The sequence below is a fragment of the Dicentrarchus labrax genome, unplaced genomic scaffold, assembly GCF_905237075.1.
Source record: "Dicentrarchus labrax unplaced genomic scaffold, dlabrax2021, whole genome shotgun sequence".
NCBI classification, from domain to species: Eukaryota; Metazoa; Chordata; class Actinopteri; family Moronidae; genus Dicentrarchus; species Dicentrarchus labrax.
The window spans coordinates 7341737-7363637 of NW_026136712.1; the positions used below are offsets into that span (position 1 = coordinate 7341737).

Sequence of the window (21901 nt, forward strand, 5' to 3'; positions counted from 1 at the left end):
AACACTAATAACCATTCAAATATGTAGCAAAAAAGTGGAAGTACGTAGGTGGACATTATACCGTAACATTTAAAATGTTTGGAATGGTTTCACAACCGGACTTTAAGTCTGTAGACACTCAACAGCCTTGTTTCCTCCCTACTCGACTTCCTGGAGCCCCGAGATGTAGATCACTAAAGAGAAACACACACTTTACACAGCAGTCATCCCGGTGAAGTAAAATAAAATCTGTCCCTACAGCTACAACTGGCCATATGCTAAGACACTCAGCATCCAGGCTGATGTTTCACTCTGTCTCTGCAGCAGCCTGAGCTGATGTCTGGTGTCAGTGGGGTTACCAGCAGTGACTACAGCCTAGAAGCTCTCTATGTGTATGTAGCCTGGATTTTATGGCCTCTTTAGACTTAAGGGGGGCAAAGAGTGATGGATGCTTCCAATGGCTGCAAATTATTAGGTGTGTTCATTAAGTGTAGCCTCTTTCTGTTTCTGTGAAACTCCAGTGTAAATCCAGGGTGGGACAATGCAAACCAACCTGAAACATCCTCTAGTACCCATGCTGCTGTATACTAGAAGTTGCCAATGTGTTGCTAGTGGGAAAAACACTCATTATTATCATATGATGTGTACTTGATCATATGCCTTGAAATAAAGTTCATATTATTCACATGTGGCACCCTAAAGTGTTGCATTGTTGCATTTAAGGTATTGCAGCTCTAGAGCAGTAAGAATGCAGTGTAAAGTGGGATATTTCAACAAATGGCCTTCAGCTTGTGGGTGGTTTTGTTTTGTCCGTACTGCTTGAAGGCCACAACAACACCTGGGACTTTGAGGTTCAGCCATAGCAAAGAGCCAACCCTCCTCAAAGTTTCTGTTTTCAACAAACACAAGAAAGTTTCAAACAGCGCAAATCTGCATGAACTTACTTTCTCTCACAAACAACACAACACTTTTTTTCACTTCAACTTCAGATAGCTGTGTGTTTGTTTACCTGCATGTAATTCCTTTCTATATTTATTTTTTCACTATTAAACATCAATAACAGACTTGTCCACATCTGAGGATTCAGTGACTTAGTTCAAGTGTCAACACAGAAGGCACTGTCACGCACAGAAGGTTCAAATCCTGCACACTGACACAAACCCATGCACGCTGTCACTTGGTGTCTCAGTGTGTTGGGCTGCAATCAAGAAGCAATTCGGCCTGTTGGAGTGACTTCAAAGGAAATTAAGTAGTTTTTGCGCAATGAGTTGTTCATTTTTTTTTAATAGGAAGACTCATTCTTTGCTTATGATGGGTCACTGCCAGATTTCTGATGAAAACAATACGTTGCGTTATTACTGCTTGTTTTTCTCTTTTTCTCAGATTATGTGGAAGTGTTTTTATATGTCCGAGGTGGGAAATCACCAACCAACAGCCAGATTCTGTTGAATTCTGTTTTTGGTAGTTCCTCTTAGAGTTTGGGGATTTCAGTGCTGTACACTCAACAGTGAACTGGCCAAGAGTGTGGGTTAATGAATGACAAGTGTGATGATGGATTTTTTTTTTCCTGTTCCAGTCCCATGCTGAGGATGTCCTTCATAACATTCTCCTCCAGAGCATCCACCATCATGAAACTGACGGAAAACAGGTACATTAAGTGATGGTTAATGGAATTAATGAACTGCAAATGACTAATCAAAGCTGAATCTGTGTTCTAAATAAAATAAATGCTTTTCTACCATGGAATACTCTTCCACAACAAAAACAATCAGTCTTAAAGTAAACTCAAACTATTACACTTGAGTGAAAGCAGATGCTCTCTGCTGTTGCATAAAACTGTTGTTTTGAGTGAGAGAGTTTTCTGTGTGAGAGGTGAGATCCACTACAAACCACTATTGCGTAAACTGGGGCTTCATTTCCAACAGAGATGTCTCAGTTTGCATTAGTGCTCCAGTAAATGATATGAACATAATCAGTCGAACATTTCTGCAAAGGATAGAGACGTAATAATCTACAAGATTGGAAATGACAGAGACCATCGTGCTAATTGTGGAGAGAAGAGGGAAAAACACAGAGGGAAAACACAAATATTTCAGGGAGACGGATTAGTTTAAAATAAATAGGACAAACTGCAGTTTTAACATATTCTGATTAAAACCAACTGGGCTATCTTTCTTCTCTGCAGAGTGGACATCAGAAAGGGACTGAACGCTCTGAAAAAAGAGATTCCTGGTGGGGACACATTCATGCACCTTGGACTGCAGAGGGTACTATTCTTGTTTAATGTTATTTAACACTGAGAATCAAACCAGCAAATCAAAGTCTATTAAACTACTAGTTTAAATGTGAAATCTTGGGTATTTCCTCACAATCTGACCATGGATATATCTTCTCACTTAAAGGCAAATGAGCAGATACACCAGGAGAACTTTGGTAAGCATCAAGTAATTGATTTGTATGAAAACTCACTTCAGGCAAAATTTTTAATTATGTTGCGGTTATAGCACGTCTGTATGTCTCTTCCAGGCACAGCCAGCGTGATTATTGCACTGACAGACGGAGAGCTGCAGGAACATCAGCTCATCACTGCACAGCAAGAGGTAACAACTTCACACCGAGGCCTAACATACTCTCATTGCTTGAGTGCCTGGAAGTTATAGATTTATCCCCTCTTTTTTCCAACAGGCGGAGAGAGCTAGGTCTCTTGGGGCTATTGTGTACTGCGTTGGTGTGAAAGACTTCAATGAGACACAGGTAATGCAATGCCAACGCAATAAAAGTGTGGCCGGTTAACATGTATATTCCATGTATGTTATGTACATCTGGTTTGATACATTCTGTCCCTAAACTTCATTGTAATAATTTTTTTAATCTGCAGGCTGGTTACAGTTAACCATGCATGTACTGTACACCGCATGTGCTCAGGAATCCATATACGTGTGGAAACATCCAAAATGCTTTTACCTCCATGTTGAGTGTATTCAGTGGCCCCTGCGCAATTTGGCTAACCCATAATTAAAAATTTCCTGAAAACTAATCGGAGTGATTTTTAAGTCGGAGCTGCCTCCTAGGCTGCTGCAGATGCCAACTTACAAGGTTGGACTGGAGAAATGTCTGAATAATACTCCACAATTAGCTTCACCATGTTGATGAGGGGGATGATTCCTTTTCCTGTATTTAATGTGAAAGATATTTGAGACCTCAGGGTTTGCTCTCTCATGAGGGCTGGTTCAACCTTCAGTAACCAAACGAGTTTAGTTCAAGCTCCATTTGATTGATTATAAATGGACCCATTACCTGATTGTGGATAATGTGTCATCATTACTGTGCAGGGGATTCAATGTCTGAAACTGTGTCACACCAAGTACATTTGAGGCCTGTTTGGGATTGTTATAAAAATATAAAATATCAACCACTCGGTGTCATCCACCTCTGAATGCTGGAGCTGACTCCCTAACCTCTTTAAAACAATCTGCTAATTTCATTTTCCACAATTTACGTCTTCAGGTAATTATTTATTAAACGTTCTGTGAATAAATTCTGATTTCATATAGTTACTGAAAGACAATCCACACCTCTGTCTCTGCTTCTCTCCTTATAGCTGGCAACCATTGCAGACACCATCGAGCATGTGTTTCCTGTGTTGGGCGGCTTCCATGCCCTCCGGGGAGTCATTGATTCGGTAAATAAACTCAGGGAAGCATTCCTGTTGCTGAGCCTTACAAACAAGCCGTGCAAACATCAATGGACTCTGGAAAACACTCAAAGCATGAATATACAGAAAACTCCCTCACTTACTGTACTAGGAGTGTTTTTAAGGAGTTACCTCCAGCCTTGTTTCTCATCAGCCTCTCAACCCAGTCACTATTGATTTTCACAATGCCAGAGTTCAAAAGTAACACTGACACGGTTTTAGAGCCAAGGCAAACAGACCCTGTGCACTATTTTTTTAATATGTGCCAGGAATGTATACTGGGCTCATGAAACATATTCATAGTACAGGCAGGATTCAACTTGTGTTTCTCATGATAGAAACTAATATTTTCATCAGTTTCCCTGTTTGTTAGAATGAAGTGGTTCCCTTTTTACTGTCATATAGTCCTCACATTGCACATATGCGATTTACAATATTAATGTTACAGGTTTAAGGAGATAGACAAAAGCAGGCTCCTCAATTTTAGCCGGCGACTGGTGCGTTTTGCTAGCTCTGAATAACTAGGCAACCATACAAACACTATGTTTTCACTTTTAACATCCCGAGAGATCAGGCGTTTACGGGGAGTGAGGACTAACACATGTGTTTGGCGCACATAATGCTATCTCAGGTCACCTTGGCTGTGGTTGTTGGAGTCTAAACTTACTCAAATTCATTGCAGTGCAGACACACTGAGCTAGTCGTGAAAGTAACTTGTAGCCCCACGAACATATGTTGGCAATTGACCTCAGAAGTAATTCTCAGTATCTACTCTAGGCAAGTTTGCCGTGCTAACAATTCAAGTTTACGTAACAGACATAAACATACTGTTTAATCCATTCTTTCCACTTTTACATTTTGGGTTTTGGGTTTAGCAAACAGTTAGTTGGTATGAATAAGGTTCGGTTATTCAAGAAAAGAACTAGTTCATACATCGGAAGGAAAAAGTGTTTGTAGCTGTTCCGAACGTCCACACTGGAAGGCAAAGTAAAAAAGCCGACCTTCACAGAGAGGCACCAGACACTGTAATCACTCAAATATGCGAATAACCCTGCACAGTCTCTTCTGGAATACATTCATAGCGTCGCACATGAAAAGTAACTTGAGAGAGAAGTTCAGACCCTGGCTCCTCTCTCACCTCCACACCCCTGGCTAATAACTGTGTGAAGTGGGTGTGAATGTCAAGATGTGCAGTTTCGGAAAGGTTACGGCCCAGAAAGGTGTGGGGAAGCCATTTGACCACCTGACAAGCAGTTTTGATGGAGTATACTTAACTGTTGTGACCATAGTGTTCCAAATAAGCATCGTGAGAAGAGGAAACGTTTTCAAACGTGAGACGCACAATGATACAGTATGCATAAGGAAATGACTTCATTCTTAGCAGATTTTTTCTTGACCTCTGTTTTCCTAATAGTAAAATTTGACAAACCTGCTCCTTACAAACAGGTCTGCAGTGAAGAATAACTGATCACTGTCTTTCTCCTCATTTCCCTTCCAGATCATCAAGAAATCCTGCATTGAGATTTTGGCAGCTGAGCCCTCCAGTGTGTGTGCAGGAGGTAGGGAGCTAGAAACACACACTTGCACACACTCACACACAAACCAAAGTGGGTCTCTCCTGAGTGATCCACACCGGTGCCACCCTCCCATCATTTCTTCAGCTGTGTTAATTTCATTAATGGGTGCCCCGTCTCCCCTTTTCTCACTTCAGTAATGACAATCCCAGACTGAAAAGCCACTATATATGGGCATCCAGGTCACTTACAGGAAATCTACTGGGACACGATACTGCAGTGGGAATATTATTATACGGTCTCATTAAAAGGATTGACCGTGAGAGAGTGGCAGTGGTGAGATTGGCTGCAGCTGAAATGCAGAGTAGACAACACCCTTTAGTGTCCTGCCAAGAGAAAGATTATGACAGTTAAAGCAACATTAGATGGACATTAAAAGGCACAAATGAACAGATAAAAGCAGGGGTTGATTAAACACTTTTGGCAAAAGCTAAGGAGATTTTATTGCTTCTGACATCTGCTTTTGTCTTTTATTAAGCAGTGAATTACTGTCACTCTTAGAGGAAAAGTATTTCACTTGAAACTGAATAGTAGTCGCTGGTTTGGTGCAGCAGTGAGTGCTGTACTCTACAGCTCACTCCTGCAGGCTCAGTCTCTTCTTAATACATTTATAGCTGAGTATTTTCTTTGTGTTGCAGGCAACATTGCAACCATTGAAGTTAATGTCCAACAATTATAACTCAGTCATATGCCATGGGGCTTAGTTGTGGGGTGGAAAAGTTGACTTTGTACTCGACCCAATTATAAGCAAATTAGGGCTCATAAATTAAAGTCACATGACTAAATCGTTTGCCTGCGTAGTGGACAAAGTTTGGACAACCAGATTAGAGATTTAGGCCAAAACTAATGTGTTGCTCTTTTTCATTTTGTCTCACTTGGTAATTTTTTGAATGATATAGCTTGACAAACCGAAAGTATATATTAGCAAAATGGGGAATCCATATACTGCACCGTATGTATATTTATACATATTTAAATGTCGTAAACATATAAAACGTAATAAATTAATGACTGATGTGTCATTTTCAGTAGCTGATACATTATGTTTTCAGATGAACCACACTACAGTTTTATTTTAGTGACACAGTTCAAATGTTGTTGTTCTCAGACAGACCAATAAACTGAATTAATGGAGGAAGCCATTCAGACTTTAAAAACTGCCCTGGCCTCTAACCATGCTGGGAAATGTAACTGTGTAGTCTTAAATATGAAAATGTAATTTTGCTTGGCAAGTAGTTTCTAAAAAATAAAAAAATGTCAATGTGTGTCGTGTAACCAGAGTCTTTCCAAGTGGTGGTGAAAGGAAACGGTTTTCTCCATGCCAGGAACATCGAACAGGTGCTCTGCAGCTTCAAAATCAACGATACCATTACAGTCAGTAAGTACACCTACACTCTGCTTGTATCTGTCTTTTCTGTAACAAGCTTTATACCACTCATTTTCAGTCTTTTTGTCAGTGTAGTTTATCAGCATGTTGTCTTTGCCTCGTAGATGAAAAGCCGGCTGGTGTAGAAAACACGTTTTTACTGTGTCCAGCTCCTGTCATCGATGAAGTTGGGAAGTAAGTGCCTCTTTTTTATGACTTTATGATTTTAGTTGTTCAAGGGGAAGTGCTTATATTTCACACAAAGTGGAATTCACGTAATCACATTCTTTACCTCAAACACAGAGAAACACAGACTGTATATGCATACACCCGTTTATGGGCACAGGCCATAAGAAGCCTGCCATACATTAACTCCTTTTACGATCCCTATCCGTGGCCGCATTCCTCTTTTCTGGATCCCAGTACAGCTTAGCAAAATATAAGGGGCTCTGTAGCGGTGCCAGCACACGCAGTGGTAAACCCTTCATGCATTTGTCCAGCTTCTGTCCTGAATTAGAACAGAAATGAGAAGAGAAAACTGGAGACAGTTGTTTTTTTGCTTACATAAGCACTACTAAGTCAGGTCTAGAAACTTGCAAATCTAAAGTGTCTCACGACTTTCTGAATCATTAGTTTTTAATTCTGATGACAAAAAAGAGAGCTGAGGTTGGAGCATCCAAGTATCTCACCTGGTAGAGCTTGTGGCCCTCTCTCTCTTTCACTCTGCCCCTTTGCTGTCTATCAAGCTAGCTGTCCTACCAAAATAAAGGCAAAAAAAAATAAGACCCATAGAAAATATGTTTTTAAAAGAGAGAGAGAGAGCTGTTGTTCTGTTTTGTTTCATTGACTCCTTAGTCTCAGAGCAGTGGAGCAAAAGTGGACCAACAGACCAACAAATTTGTTCTTTTCACTAATCAATATTTTTAAATGAACAAATGATCAAATCAAAACCCACAGAGAGTTATTAGCCAGCTCTATTTAGCATCTTTCTTGTCTGACAGAAATGATCTTGGTTTCACATCCCCAACTTGGTTGCTGTTTTGGTTCACTCTCGCTTCTGTATCATTTCCATCCGTAGCAAGCAGCTGTTTTCTTTTTAAAAAGCTCTAAAAACACAGTGTGTGCTATCAGCAGTAGACAAATATTTTCCCTAAGAGTTGGTGGAGACCAAAACAGAGCTAAAAGGAGCTAAAAGGAGAGTGAATATGTGTATAGTGATGCTCAAGATCTGCTGAATGTGTACATAGGAAACGGTTTGCTAATAAAGCAGCTTTAAATGCTTTCAAACTACTGTTAAAGACCTTAAATACTTGTACTTTTGTTTCATCTTGGTGCCTGTATTTTGCAAGATTCTGAAGAATCTTCAGTCAGGTTCTTGTATTGTTGACACTTAATGGGAGTGTATGATCATTTCTGTTGTGATCAAAACCTCATGTAGTGCTTGTTTGTTTGACAACCTGCCATTTTGCCTGTGAGAAAACTCAAATGTTGACCTCAGTCTTAGTACACTGCTGGCTTCAGACTGAGATAAGTGGGAGAAGATCTGATTATAGTGGATTATATTTGTTTGTTCAGAATCAGGTCTATTGACTTACAGATTAAAAATACAGCATGTTTCAATCACTCCAATGTTCTCTGGCCCACTGAAGGAAAAGAGGGAGGCGGTGGGATGTGAAGACAACTGAGGGTGTTTTACTCAAACATTCACCACACAAAAGTCACACAATTTTCTGGTGTAACCAACCCTAGCCTCGACCAGAGTCGCTGAGTATCAGTTGGCCATAGTCTCTTTTTAGAGCCCAGCCTTGTTCCAAAGTCAACAATCCACAAACCTCTCTAACCTAAGTCTTTATGGGAAGAAAAGTACAAGAGGCCACAGAGGAGAAGGTTCAGTGGACGGTGGTTAAAGACTTTAAACTGCATGGAGAGAAAAGAGGGGAGAAGGGCTCACAATATTAGACTCACACACTGTCTTGACCGTTAATAGTATTTGTGTTGGTGATATCATTATGACACAAATTCCTTCATTTTGTTCTCCCATAGAAGTTGTAAATCTAATTTACAGTCAGTATTTGCACTGGCAGTGGTGTGGAAAGAGAGATCATTTGATTTTAACTGCAGTGGGGAAAGATTTAAACAACCTGGACTGATGACTTGAAGCTTTAATCGATACCTTTGCAGTCGTAAAACTGAAGGTACATCGTGTGCCTTTGCCTCCCTTAAACTTCCCATTAAGTCTTTGTATATGTTCCTGCCCTTGCCTTAGATCTCATAAACTTTCCATCCAATCCCCACGACACTTAACCTCCTGACTCTCTATCTTTTTCCCCCTCCCCCCCTCCCCTTTTCTCTCCACCTCTGCCTTCACTTTCGGTGCCACGGTGGCTCTTTTCACCAACTGCTTTGCCTCGCTGGTTGTTTTTCACCACCCCCCACCTCCTCTGTGTGCCCGTCTCTGTATCTGTCTTTTATTTTTCTCTGTCACACAGAAACTACCTCTTTCATCCCCTGTCAGTCTTTCGCTCTCTTTCAACAGGCTCCTTGTCCAGTTTTGGCTGATCAAAGCCATGTAGCAGCTAGCCTGGTCTTTCAAGTGTGGGGCCATGTGTTTGTATGCAGTCTGATTCTCTGCAGGGCGGAAAAACCTTCAAAGAAAGTGTTTAAACTGCGCCATTAATACCCAGATTAATCAGATAATTTTGACTGATTAGACTCTATTCATATCATGGAACTGATTGAACTTTGGTAGAAAATTTGACAAATTTGTTGTCTCTTTAGTCAAGACCCAATCTTTTTTCAGTGCTGCATTTCATTCTGGTCTATTTTCTGATAGCATTTTCTATGTCTGACAACTTATCACCTATGCTAGGCCAGTTATACAAAGTAAAAACGAATGCAGGTTATATAACGCTTTTAGGATTTTTCCTTTAAGGCCAGTTGACCCACACCACACAGTGAGTGGCAGATGAACTCTAGGGTATGCCCCATTCAAGTGTGTATGTATGTATGTGTGTGTGTGTGTGTGTGTGTGTGTGTGTGTGTGTGTGTGTGTGTGTGTGTGTGTGTGTTGCTTGAACCGCCTGCCCCGTCTGGTTTATTTCCTTGCTTAACAGCTGTCAGACATGGTGCTCTACAACCAACTCTTCCTCCCCACTACATTGTTTCAGCCACATCCTCAACTTCTCTGCCTTCTCCCTTCTTTTAATAACCAATAAAAATCAAACTAATTAAGTTAAAGCCTCTTTCGTGAGCCACACCCAGACTAGATCATTGTTTTAGATTGGAAACAAGACAGATTGGAGCAGACTTGCATTAAGTCATGTTTTAGGATCCTTCTGACAGAAATATCCAGTAATAGATTAAATTATAAGAGAATATGTTCATTATTGTCACCAAAACCAACAATTAATATATCCTAATAATATTATGTTGTCCAAAAACTAATGAAATATGTTCCTTTATTACAAAGAACCTGAGCACTGTGGTCTATTTAGTCTCAATCCCACATTCATAAATACTCTACTAACAAAATGATTGATCTGCCACAGAAAATAGTCCCCAACAAATTCTATCATCTATATATTCCTGTCACCTACATCCTTCGATAATAACTGAAGCAACTAAAAGGAATGCTGGTTGGATGTGCGTCTAAACGCAAGTGAGAGTCCATATTTTCATGCTGTCGTCCACATGAGATCTCTCACTGTCTTCCTCTCTCATCAAGTGATGGTTTTTCATCACAAAACCCGACGCCATACGTGATTCTGCTGGACATCTGCTCCACGAATGGTCTGCATACGTTGAATGGTGTGTGGTGTGTGCATGGCGATTTGTTGACAATAAGAAAAATAAAGAACAATGCCAACCTCATTCAACCTATTTTACAACAAAAGTTAGGACCACTGTGGTTTTAAAGACTTCTATTAAACTATTTCTTTTTAGCTTAGCACATAAGTTTTAACTTAAATTTGAGTGAAGATTTTTACTTAGCATACAGCCATATTGTGCTGATACATCCAAAACATGAAGACAAACCGTCTCTTTTTTAGCATTAAGTCTATTTTGAGGTTTCAGTCCCTTAGTGCCCAGCTGTTTGTTGTCAGCAATGTACATATGCTGTTGATCATGAACTTCACCCGCTTACCCAGCTCTTCTCTCCCCCTACTCTCCTTTTTCTTTAACCCAGACAGACAGCTCTCTGAGTCAGAGTAAAGACAGGTTTATCGGTCAAATGGGCTGCTTTACATCTGCCAGACCTCATTCACGTCCACCTGGTGCCTCAACCAAATAAGAACTGGAGGGGGGTGTTTAAAATGCATGCCTTTCATCCACATGTTTTGAAGATCTGAACGAGAACAGGCTCCAAAGAGACCACTGGAGGTCACGTGAAATTCCCAGAATTGTTTTTCCCCACTTGGAGGAGGAAGGGATTCAGACCATCAAGAAAAACTTTCGCAGTTCCAAAAATGGTAGCAGGGGTAGGAGATCCTCAGAGGACATAGAAAGAGGATGAGCAGAAGGATGTTTTGACAGAGAGTTTATAAGTCTTTCTTTGCTGCATTTTATATCCCATAAGGGAAATTATTTAGTAGCTCCAAGTAGGGATCATACTGTATAGTATGGCAGAGATTATTCTCATTCCTGAGAGTGCATTAAGTATGGTGTCATGTCTTGGAAAAATACACAACTTGCCCAGAACCATAAAATCAAAATCTTAACTTGCAGGTTGTGTTTTTTTTCCATTTCCATTTTCCTCAAGTTCATCAATCCCACCTTGGCCTTGTTCCTGCTGTGTGGCTCACACAATCACACCTACAGTTTGTTGTTTTTTCACTGGTTTTTAACCACAGTGGAAAACTTTTGTGTTTGGTTCATTTGGGTTCAAATTGCTCAATTACATGTGAAACAGGGCTCATAAACAACAGTCACTCCACTCACCAAGTAGCTCATTTACTGGACATAGTTGTGGTAGCATGTTCTCCTGCCAGGTTGGAAAGAGTCAAAACTAATCTGATTCCAGTTTGTGTAAACTCAGAAGAAACATGTGAATGTGAATCGCTTTGTTCTTAGCCTGAAAATCTCATTCGACTCATACTCCCTCGTCCTTTGTGGTCGTTTCCTCTTGGTTCATTCATTCTCGCTTCTAACAAACCACCTCACAGTTCGCAGGCGGTTCGGTGACGTTATTTGGTTTGAACCCGAGTTCAAATGACATCATTCTGGTCAAACAAACTAAGCTGAAGGAGGAAAGGCTTCAGACTAAATAAACTGCATCAAACATGTTAGTTGTGGACAGTAATGAATATACAGAACATACTTGTCCTGTGTGTGTGCTGTTTTGTTTCAGGGTGATTTATCTCCAAGTGAGCATGAACGACGGCCTGTCCTTCATCAGCAGCAACGTGCACATCACCACCACAGAGTGTGTAAGTGGGAGCTTTTTGTCCTCTGATCATGCATTTAATCTGCATTCCTCCCTCTTGGAGATGCATTAAAGTGCAATCATGCAGTGAAAACAGTAAAAATAAAAATGGAAACTTCTTTGCACCAGAGTAGATTGTAATAATGTTTTCAAATTCTTGTCTATAGCAGTATTGTTTCCTCCAAACAGATGATGAATACTGTTTCATTTTGAGTTAATATGTTACAGCTTCTCAGCTAAAAAAGTAGAATTATAGATTTTCTCTTGAGATTTTGCATGTTTTATAATATAATAAAAGAGGTTTTCCATTTCTTATTGTATTGCACTCTTCTCCAACCTCATCTCTTGCACACTTTTTCTAGAAGTCTGTTGTTTTGCTCTCTGCAGTGAGTTTCCTTACCTCCTTTTATCTCTTTCATCTTCCCTTTTTCCATTTTGTTATTTTCCCCGTTTTTTTCGGGGAGCCAAACCACAGGGGTTTGTAGTAGCGATCCACCCAAAAAAGACCCTCTGCCCGGGGTGGCAGGAGACAAAAGGTTAAAGAAGCAGGTTCATGACCGTGAGGCTGCCGCCTCAAGCAACATTTTGGATGTGAAAGTGAAAGAGAAGCATCCTGTAACAGACACGACTGACGCTTGTAGCTCCCAGGTGTATGAATGCATATAACTTGTGTCAGTGTGAAGCAGGGTGGAGCTTAATTTCCTTCAAACCAAGATTAAACAAGATGCAATTTAAGACGATTTAAAGCAATTTAACAAAATAAAACACGTATGTTGGAACATATGGACTGGAGCCACAGTGGATTCCCACCCAGCCAAAAAGAAACATGCTCTTTGAAGCTGTTCCCCCTCAGTCCATGTGACATCATACCCATGAAAATACTGTGAATTCAGACGGCTGTGTTGTGGTTCATGATATACAGAGCTCAATTAGACATACCATTGCAATGAGCCTCTTGCCACTAAACTAAACCATATAGGCTAAACTCACACCAGGATTAAAGAGGCACGACAAGTTGCTAACTTGAGATGGGTAGGCCTGGTACAATAAAGTCAATGGATAAATCAAGAATGAAAACAAACCCATGCGACCCCTCCCCATATCCTCCCAAAGTGCTGCTTCCAGCTGTTTCAACCTTTGTAGTTAGTCCACAAAATATGCCCATATAGCACAAGAAAACACACACTGTATGTGCAAGAGTGACAAAACGCAAATGTGGTCACTGTTGACATTTTTGACATTCTTTGATAAACCACTTACTTACAAATTCTGCATGTCAACTGTTACAGAAAGAGTGCTGATTGGTACATTTCTGGGAAACAGTCATTTGGTTCCAGTGATGTGCTGTCCGTGATGGACCCCACTGCTGAGTTCAAATAAATCCCCCCATGTCTCTGCCACAAGATAGATAGGGGAAAGTCTAACCACATGTGATCCTCATCTGTGGTCTGTAATGGGAACCATGTTTGGCTCATGCATGCCTGCCTGGCTTAAAGTGAGCAAAATAACTGATGGATTCATTCAGGGATCACACAACTTACACCAACCACTGTCATCAGAAAGGCAAAAACATGAATATTTACAGTGACAGAGCTGACAAAGCAAGAAAATCAGTCTCAAGGCTTCTTCCATCATACAAATATGATTATATTTCCATTCTACCATTATTGCTAATAGTATTATTACTGGATGTACAACATAGTCTAATACTACTGCCACTCTATTTATTGTCACTACTACCACAGCAACGTAGGGATTTGTTTTCCATTGATACGTAGTTTCTTTAAATCTCTGTCCAGCTGGTTGCATGTGGGTGGAGGAAGGTAGTTAGTGTGCAGTCAGACTTTCCTTTGGTGCAGTGCTCATGTGGTACTGATGTACTAGTATGTGTGTGTGTGTGTGTATGTACTCTGCAGTTTGATGGCACCATTCTCCTGATCACTCTGCTGGTGTTGTTCCTCCTGCTGGCCCTGCTCTTCATGTGGTGGTTCTGGCCTCTGTGCTGCACTGTGGTAAGAAACTTACACTGCATTCAGGAAGTGGATGATTTAAAAAAAAAAGCAACACTTAACAATTTCCAGTGTTTAAAAAATGCTTTGTCTAAAGTCCAAAGGGCGAATACGCACCTTCAGAGTCCTTACAAACCAAAAACATAAAACCGCTAAGACGTCCTCTGAGACGTATAGTGCTGATTCGATTAATGTGTTTGTGAAACACTAAACAATGTCACATCTCTTATTCTTCCACAGGTGATCAAAGAACCACCTCCTCCACCTCCTCCTGAGCCTGTGAGTCAAAATACACACACATATTTACCCACCATGTCTGAAGGAGAATGTATGTCTGATACTTAGTCACAACTTGTCACGTCCTGTGGTCCTTTGCTTCGTGTCGTCCCCCTTCTCTCTCCCCTTTCCTGTCTATCATGAGTGATCCTGTCAATAAAGGCAAAAAGCTAGTAGTGGATAATTCCAGCTTATGTACAGATCTCAGCTCAGTATTATTGACACTTGACTTCTAGTCAGTATCTAAAGGTTCGTGTGTGTGTATATTCGAGTGGACAAAGTCAGTTATTTTGTCTAATTACTTGTGTTTTAGGAGTCAGATGATGAAGACGGCCTGCCCAAGAAGAAGTGGCCCACTGTGGATGCCTCATATTACGGAGGAAGAGGAATCGGAGGGATCAAGAGGATGGAGGTGACACACATTGCATAATGTTAAAAGATAATCATAATTAAATCTATAACACAAAAACACTGAAGGAAATTGGAGCACTCTAGATTACTGCTTTTGTTTGTATATTCATGTACTGTCTGCTGTCTGTAGGTGCGCTGGGGAGGGAAGGGCTCGACCGAGGAGGGGGCTAAGCTGGAGAAGCCGAAGAATGCTGTGGTGAAAATGCCGGAGCAGGAGTACGAGCCCTTCGAGCCCAAACCTAAGAAAGCTCACAACAAGAAGGCTCCTCAGAACCGGAAGTGGTACACGCCCATCCGGGTAAACACAGACACTTTCCCTCAGAACCAAAAATACAAGGGGGCACTAACACGTTGGCGTTTAGTTCACTTATTCCTTCAGTGTGCATCTCAGTGTGTGATGACCAACTTTATAGCACACCAGTGCATCCTTGCTGTGCTGTTACAAAATGTCAGCTTTTCAGGAAATCTGCCTTGTTTACAGATTGACCACTGCACATTTTTGAGTTCCTGCCCAGTAAGTTTCAAGTAACTGAGGGTGGCAGAATTTTTCTTTAACCACAGACAAGCCTCAACTCCTTCAACTGAAGTTAATACATGAAAAACAGCACGAGTGGAGTTGCAAAGTTTTCACAAGACAGCAGGGAGGAATAAAGGCCATTCTGACCATATTTATGTATAATTAGTTGCATAAGCACCAAATTTCCCAGCTATCAATGTGCACACACAGCCAAAGTAATGTAACATATTCAGCAGACAGAGAGACATTATTAGACTTGGCGTCAGTGCTGTTTGTGCCTTAATCGCACACTACAATACAGCTCTGTGCAGCAACACTGGCCTTTCATACAGGAGCAGCGCTTACTGTTATCTGACAACCTTACAACTTTAAAGGCTGTAATTTGAATATGACTCAGGTCTACAAACAGCACTGCAGTAATACATAGTGAAATTTACACTGTTACTACATCACAGTTACAGTAGGAGAAAAGTGAATTTATACACTGGCTAGTTGCTGTGTGTTGTTGGGTCCTTCCACAGTTCCATGCTTCTACACCTGAAGATCCTTTAATTAGTTGTGGGTAATTTTAGACATTGACTTCCTTCCTCTCATGTGCGTGCCCTTGAGGATGCTAATTTTCGTGCCAAAAGCATCATAACAGCAGCATCTTACGCCTTAAATAAGAAAGAAAAATACCCCTATTAATCTATTTAACACCAGATGAAGACTTGTGTCTTGCAGCTCTGTCGAATGTTAAAAGAGATTTTTTTTTCCAAAAAAGGTTGCATTGAAATTCACCTGGGATTACTAAAGCTGTTAGTAATGTTCTTGTTGGGATCATCATTTCTTTCCTGCATATTAAAAGCAATCTGCTGCTTTGCTGCCAAACTATTTAATCCTTTTTTCCCCGGCCGTTGGTCGTTGAAAGGGAAACACTAACTGCTTTATTTGTGGCAGCAGAGAAACTGACTCACCAGGATTTAAAGTTCACGTGTCTTCAGTTAATCAGACGTCAACCAAAATATGACCATGTGACTAATCAGCACAGCTTCAACCAGAGAGGAAGGAACTAATCAGTAGAATCAGCTGCTGTAGTGTTTGTTTGGGATTAAAACCTGCAGTCTCTTGGCCTTGGAGGAACACTGTTGAGAACCACAGACCAAACGTTTGCTGATACAGTAAAATCAGTAGTAATAGGATTTTATTAAGGATTGCAGTGTGGAAGAGTTTGGTGTCCAGATGTGGCCAGCTGTTAACCCCCCCCTATCCTGTGCAGGGTAAACTGGATGCTATCTGGGCTCTGTTTCGCCGCGGGTACGACCAGGTCTCCCTGATGAGACCCCAGCCCGGGGATCATGTGAGTACCTCAGCAGTGCACCATGAAATACTTCATTTCATCAAATGCTATTTTACGCACACCCCCACTCACATTCACTTCCCCTGTTCTGCATTTTTATGCCTCAGTTCCTCCCTCCTGTAGTGATTTATACCTGTGGTGACCCACCGCTGTATGACCCTCTTCTTCCGTTCTTTCACCCTTGCTTTCCATCTTCATTCATATTACTTTTGTCTTTTCTTTTTGAGATCTTTTAAAATAAGTTTTTTTCTTTTTTGGCTCAAATAACAATGATGTGAAAATTTAGATTGTTTTCTGGTACGGTGGTAGATATACCACTTAAAACCTTATTTTTTTAAGAAAGGTTTCACACGAATGCAAATCAAAGCAGGCTACTCATTTCTTGCCAACAGTGATTTTGCCAGAAGAAATGACAACTGCTGCTGACGGATATAATCTGCTCTAGCTAGCTAATTATTAAAGCTAACTTAAGTTAGTTAGTTAGTTGGTTGAAAACGCCATCGCCAGTTGACTTTGTAATGTTTCATGTTGACTCCGGTATTGCATTGTAGAGCAAGAACAAGAAAGACAGAGGTTAGATTTAAGCTTTATTGTTTGTTGGGAGCTTAGGCGGCTTTTAGGATGAGGGCTTACCAATGTGGTAAACATAGTGTTAGTCTGACTGGGGTTTCTGGAGTTGTAAAGTTCACCAAATCTAGAGCAGGACAGAGGGGCTAACATTACACTTCACTCTGCTCTATAGCAGCATCTGGGACCAGCTTCCACACAGTGAATGTGTTATCTTGAAGGGTTTGGGTTTATTATTATTAAAAGAACCTTTAACCCCGCAAAATAATGTAATATGAAATGCTCCTTGGCCTTGAAAGTAATGCTGGGTTACTCTACTACTGTAGGTTGTAAGTTAGTGAGCCTGTTTTACCCCCCTTGCTCTCTGTACAGTCCCATTCACAACGCTTCAACAGAAAAACCACCTCGTTACAGTTGCTAAGTTATGATAGTTACTTAAAATTCTTGCTGGAGGTCTGAATTTAAAGGTTGTGTCCTTTTATGATGAGTCAGATATGAGAAGATATATGTTATATATATATATATATATGAGTGTGTGATTAACTATCCTTTGGGTGAACATTATAGTCCAACTGGCTCCATTATAAAAGTCTAGAGCCTGAAAATGCTTCAGTCATGTGTACCCATTACTCATCCCGTCCTCCCTTCCTCCATCTGTGTCTCCGTCTCATTCACTCCTGGTGTTCCTGGGTTGGCTAACACCTCCGTTGGCCCGTCTCCATCCCGTTGAGCCAGCCTCACACCTGCTTCGCATTAGACGCCATAAAACGGATAGAAAGCAGAACCGCAGCTCACACTTAGACACATCCTTGTAGCTCAATAGCAGTGTTTTCTGAGCTGTTCGTGTGTGTGTAAGCTGGTAAAAATTCTCTCTTCTTCACAGATGGTTTAGTTTTAATTCCCGGAGCCTTTGTATCAAAAAGCCCCAGATAAGAGTTTGGTTTGAACGCAGAGAGAAGATGAGAGTTCACTGAGTACAGAAAGCTCTCCGGATGTTTTAAATCCTTCTGACACATTCAGCAAAGTCAGTTTTAGTGTTTAAATGTGTTCTGGTAATTCTTTATAATTTACGACTTCACAAGGCTTAAGAGGCGCTTTGGTTTTTAGCAACGCTAATAGTGTGTTTACCGCTAAATAGCAAATGTTGCAGTAGCATACAAACATGCTAAAATAAGATATGAACAAGGTTAACATACCTGATACACATGAGCATGTTAGCATGCTGACTAGCTCGAAGGATAGCCTCCCAGAGCTGCTAGCATGGCTGTAGACTCTTAGTCTGCGATAATATGATTCTCAAATAATACTGTAATAGTGGGCATCTTCCTCCTTATCATCTTCATTTCTCCTGCCCTCCCTCTCCACCTTTTCTTTTATTCTTCCTACTCTACACAGCCGACTCCCGCTGATCAGGCCCCGTCCAAAGAGCGAGTTAAAATCATGCCCTATTAGCAGAAAATGTCCAATGATCTTTTTTAATGGGAATTCCACATTTAAGAGTGTTTTTTTGGCACCACAAACAGAGACATAGACAGGATTTGCTTTTAGCGTTCCCTGAGACAAACAAGAAACACTCACCATTAGCTTACGATTCCATCTTTACCAAAGCACGCTGGCAATCAGATAAAAAAGATTTGGGATTTGATTTCCTTACTTAACAAATTTCTCCTACCCAGAGAAGCTTTTAGCGATGGCCACATACGTAAGCTCTGCATGACGCAATGATTATTTTCTAGAAGAGATCGTGTCTCTCTTTCCACTCATATGATGTCGCCTCCTCAAGTCATTTGCGGTTTGTAACGAAGCGGCAGAAACATCTCCCAGGCCAGCAGGTCGGCTCATTTCCAGGTAGCGTAATGTTTTATTTCAAAGAGAAAAGAGTGGAACCATCACGGGACACCTCTTTCCCCACATTAAATGTTACCTGAAAAGCTATTTGTGTTAAATTTCCTGCCACAGTCCCACCCGTAACAGTCTCACACTCCAAAGCTGCCGGACTTTCAAATCACCCTTTACATGAGGCCAAGTTGGTCGAGTTCAGTCTGGATTCTTAATTGGTCATTCTGTTGCTATGGTGCATTCTTCATCGCTGTGCTGATTGCCACAGCAACAGCCGAAGGTCGCTCTTGAGACCAGCCTGGCTACAGTCCAGTACAGTGTGGTCATGAGCCTCAGTGAGCTCCTATAGTGTAAGTCTATCTATCCTTATCCTTTTATTTTATTACAATAAAACTCTTTCTCATAAATGGATTACCTTTTCATCCATCCCCAGCTAATACACGGTGTAAACATTTACTGTGTGCAGTTCATTAAACCTTTCTTATTCCCTTTTCTGAACAGCTCTATACTGGGAATAACCTTCTGGCACAGGAAATGATGCATTTTACACTACAGACTGCCTTTGTCTTTGTCTCAAAACGTCTGCTTGCATCTGCTTCAGTCGTGCATTCAGAACTGACAGTGAACTGAAAACCATCTGATAAACTCTGTGTATGTTAAGTACTGAGCACACAGTAAACGGCCTATTGGTGGCTTCAGTGTGGTGTAGAATGTAGTCAGTTCTTCCCAGTGGTTCCTGATCTCCTCTCCTATAGTATCAGTCATATACTGTACTGACTACTACACATTTTCTCCCTTCAGTGAACCCAGTAACCCTTCTGCATGTTTGCGCAGCATAGGCTTGTGTGTGTGTGTCTGTGTACTGTATATACGTATAGACACATAACCACATAATTCAGCAGTGATAGACAAGAGTTAAACTCATGAGGATGAAGTTATCTACATTAGAGACAGGAGTTAGCCATTATAAGAGTGTGTGTCACCAAACCACATCCATTACACTGACGTCAGAGTGTACAATATGAGGCAGACCTGGTCCTCTCTCTCTCTCTCTCTCTCTCTGACATAAACACATGTCCCCAGGGAAGTATTTAACTGGCTAAAGTACATGAGGTAATACCTACAGTAAGGCAGACGACTGGCAAGGCTGTCTCCACCAACTCGCAGACCATGTCTCTCACACACACACACACACACACACACACACACACACTTGGCCAGGCCTAGACAATTTTATGACCTTGGTAAGACTGTAGACAGTGGAGGAGGTCAGCGAGAAAGAACGAGCGAGCGCGGCTTTCTTTAATCCAGGAAAATGTTCATAGATTCAAACCGCAGCTGGGCGCTAACAGAACGATGAACATGAAGCCAAGCTGGGATAAAAAAAAACATCTTTCTTTTGGTTTTAAACCTGCAGTGGGGTCTACACACATTGAAAGGCACCTTACACCTTGTTTTAAAAAACTTCAACATGCTAAAAGCTTGAGAGAATAGATTTATTTGCTAATCCAGTTTGGGCAACTACCGGTGGTAGCTTCATATTTAGTGTACAGACGTGGGAGTGGGGTTAATCTTCTCCTATAACTCTCTGCAAGAAAGTGAAGTGTATTTCCCAATGTCTACTTTTTTCTTTAAGAATATGTACTGTGTCGTCAAAAAACACTTAAAATCACTTAAAATCCCTTTTTTCCACCTCTCATTGCTGTTCACTTCCCTCACAGTGTGTGACAAGAGTGAGAGTTAACTGAACTGTAACATGCAGCCATTACACAATACGACTCTCCCCTTTATGTAGTTTCTCATCATTGACAGTGTTAGCTGCTCTGTGGAACTAAATGAGACTTTATAACACAAAACTCTGGTTCAACTAGTCGGACCAGCTGTAAAAATGTAACAGTTGAAAAAGAGAAACAGATTATTTTCTCAACACATCCTGTGTGAGTCCAAGTGCAGGACTAGTTTATTGTATTTTTGTATGTCTCCTCACTCCTCTCTGTGTGTATTTCCATGAGGCAAGAACAGTGTTAAAGAATTTGAGATCCTCATTCAGGCTTTTTTATCGATGTCTAGGAATGCCAGACTGGATAAGTGGCGACAGACCAAAAACTGGTGGTAAATTCTTGTCTTTTTCTACTCTGTTTATTCAACTTTTTGTTTTTGCTCGCAGCAGCTAATTTACCAGTCAGGATGAATGGAATGTGCCCTTTGGGACTGTTTAGATTTATATTTTGGGCCAAATGTTGCCTCTGTGTGACTCCTTGTATGTGTTAGAGAGAGGGAGACAATTCCAACTGTCGTCTAACATCTCCTTCCTCCAGCGTAGCTTTAATCTGCCTCTGACCTTGAAGTTGAGTGTTAGAGAGGAGTCTGCAGTAGATGTACAGATGTTCAGATAATGGAGGAGGACAGGAGTGGTTGGCTGGAGTAGAGGGCAAAAGTTTAGAGCGGGATATTGGAGAATTGCCTCAGTTCAATTAGGTTTATTATCATTTTCTCCTTTCTGGTATTATTTCCTTTCTGTATCTCCAAATATCCTCTTTCCCTCCGTCTGACTTTCACTCTTAATGATTTAATACTTTATCTGCATGAAAGTTACTGCTATATATCCACAGTATAGGTCCCAAATGTGGCCCTGTTTCCTCTGTAAGTGGTATTTTCCCAGTGTTCTTGTATGCTTATTCTCTGTAGACTTTTCAGTGAATAAAAAACTTTTTAAAAATGTGAAAAAGCACAGATACACTTTGTGCGTACATTTTTTTTTTTTTTTTTAAGGTGAACTGATACTCATTCCACGCAGCTTTGTTAGTGACATCAATCTCAGTTCCCTCATTTTCCACTCTGTAAGACCGTGCTCCTGCGGGTCCAATCACCGATACTGGTTATTAGCAGATTAACATTACTTCACTCC

At 40.9% G+C, this 21901-nt stretch overlaps 1 protein-coding gene across 1 annotated transcript in view; it reads left to right on the top strand.

Annotated features, from left to right (window-relative positions):
* The window catches only part of antxr1c (ANTXR cell adhesion molecule 1c), a 38822-nt gene that overhangs the window by 13260 nt on the left and 3661 nt on the right, over nt 1-21901 (top strand). The window contains exons 3-17 of the mRNA XM_051418163.1: nt 1556-1627; nt 2165-2246; nt 2382-2412; nt 2506-2579; nt 2665-2733; nt 3581-3661; nt 5172-5232; nt 6527-6625; nt 6739-6808; nt 11961-12039; nt 13952-14047; nt 14285-14323; nt 14634-14732; nt 14862-15029; nt 16507-16587. Coding sequence (XP_051274123.1) covers nt 1556-1627; nt 2165-2246; nt 2382-2412; nt 2506-2579; nt 2665-2733; nt 3581-3661; nt 5172-5232; nt 6527-6625; nt 6739-6808; nt 11961-12039; nt 13952-14047; nt 14285-14323; nt 14634-14732; nt 14862-15029; nt 16507-16587 — 1201 coding nt within the window. The remainder of the gene's footprint in view (nt 1-1555; nt 1628-2164; nt 2247-2381; nt 2413-2505; nt 2580-2664; nt 2734-3580; nt 3662-5171; nt 5233-6526; nt 6626-6738; nt 6809-11960; nt 12040-13951; nt 14048-14284; nt 14324-14633; nt 14733-14861; nt 15030-16506; nt 16588-21901) is intronic.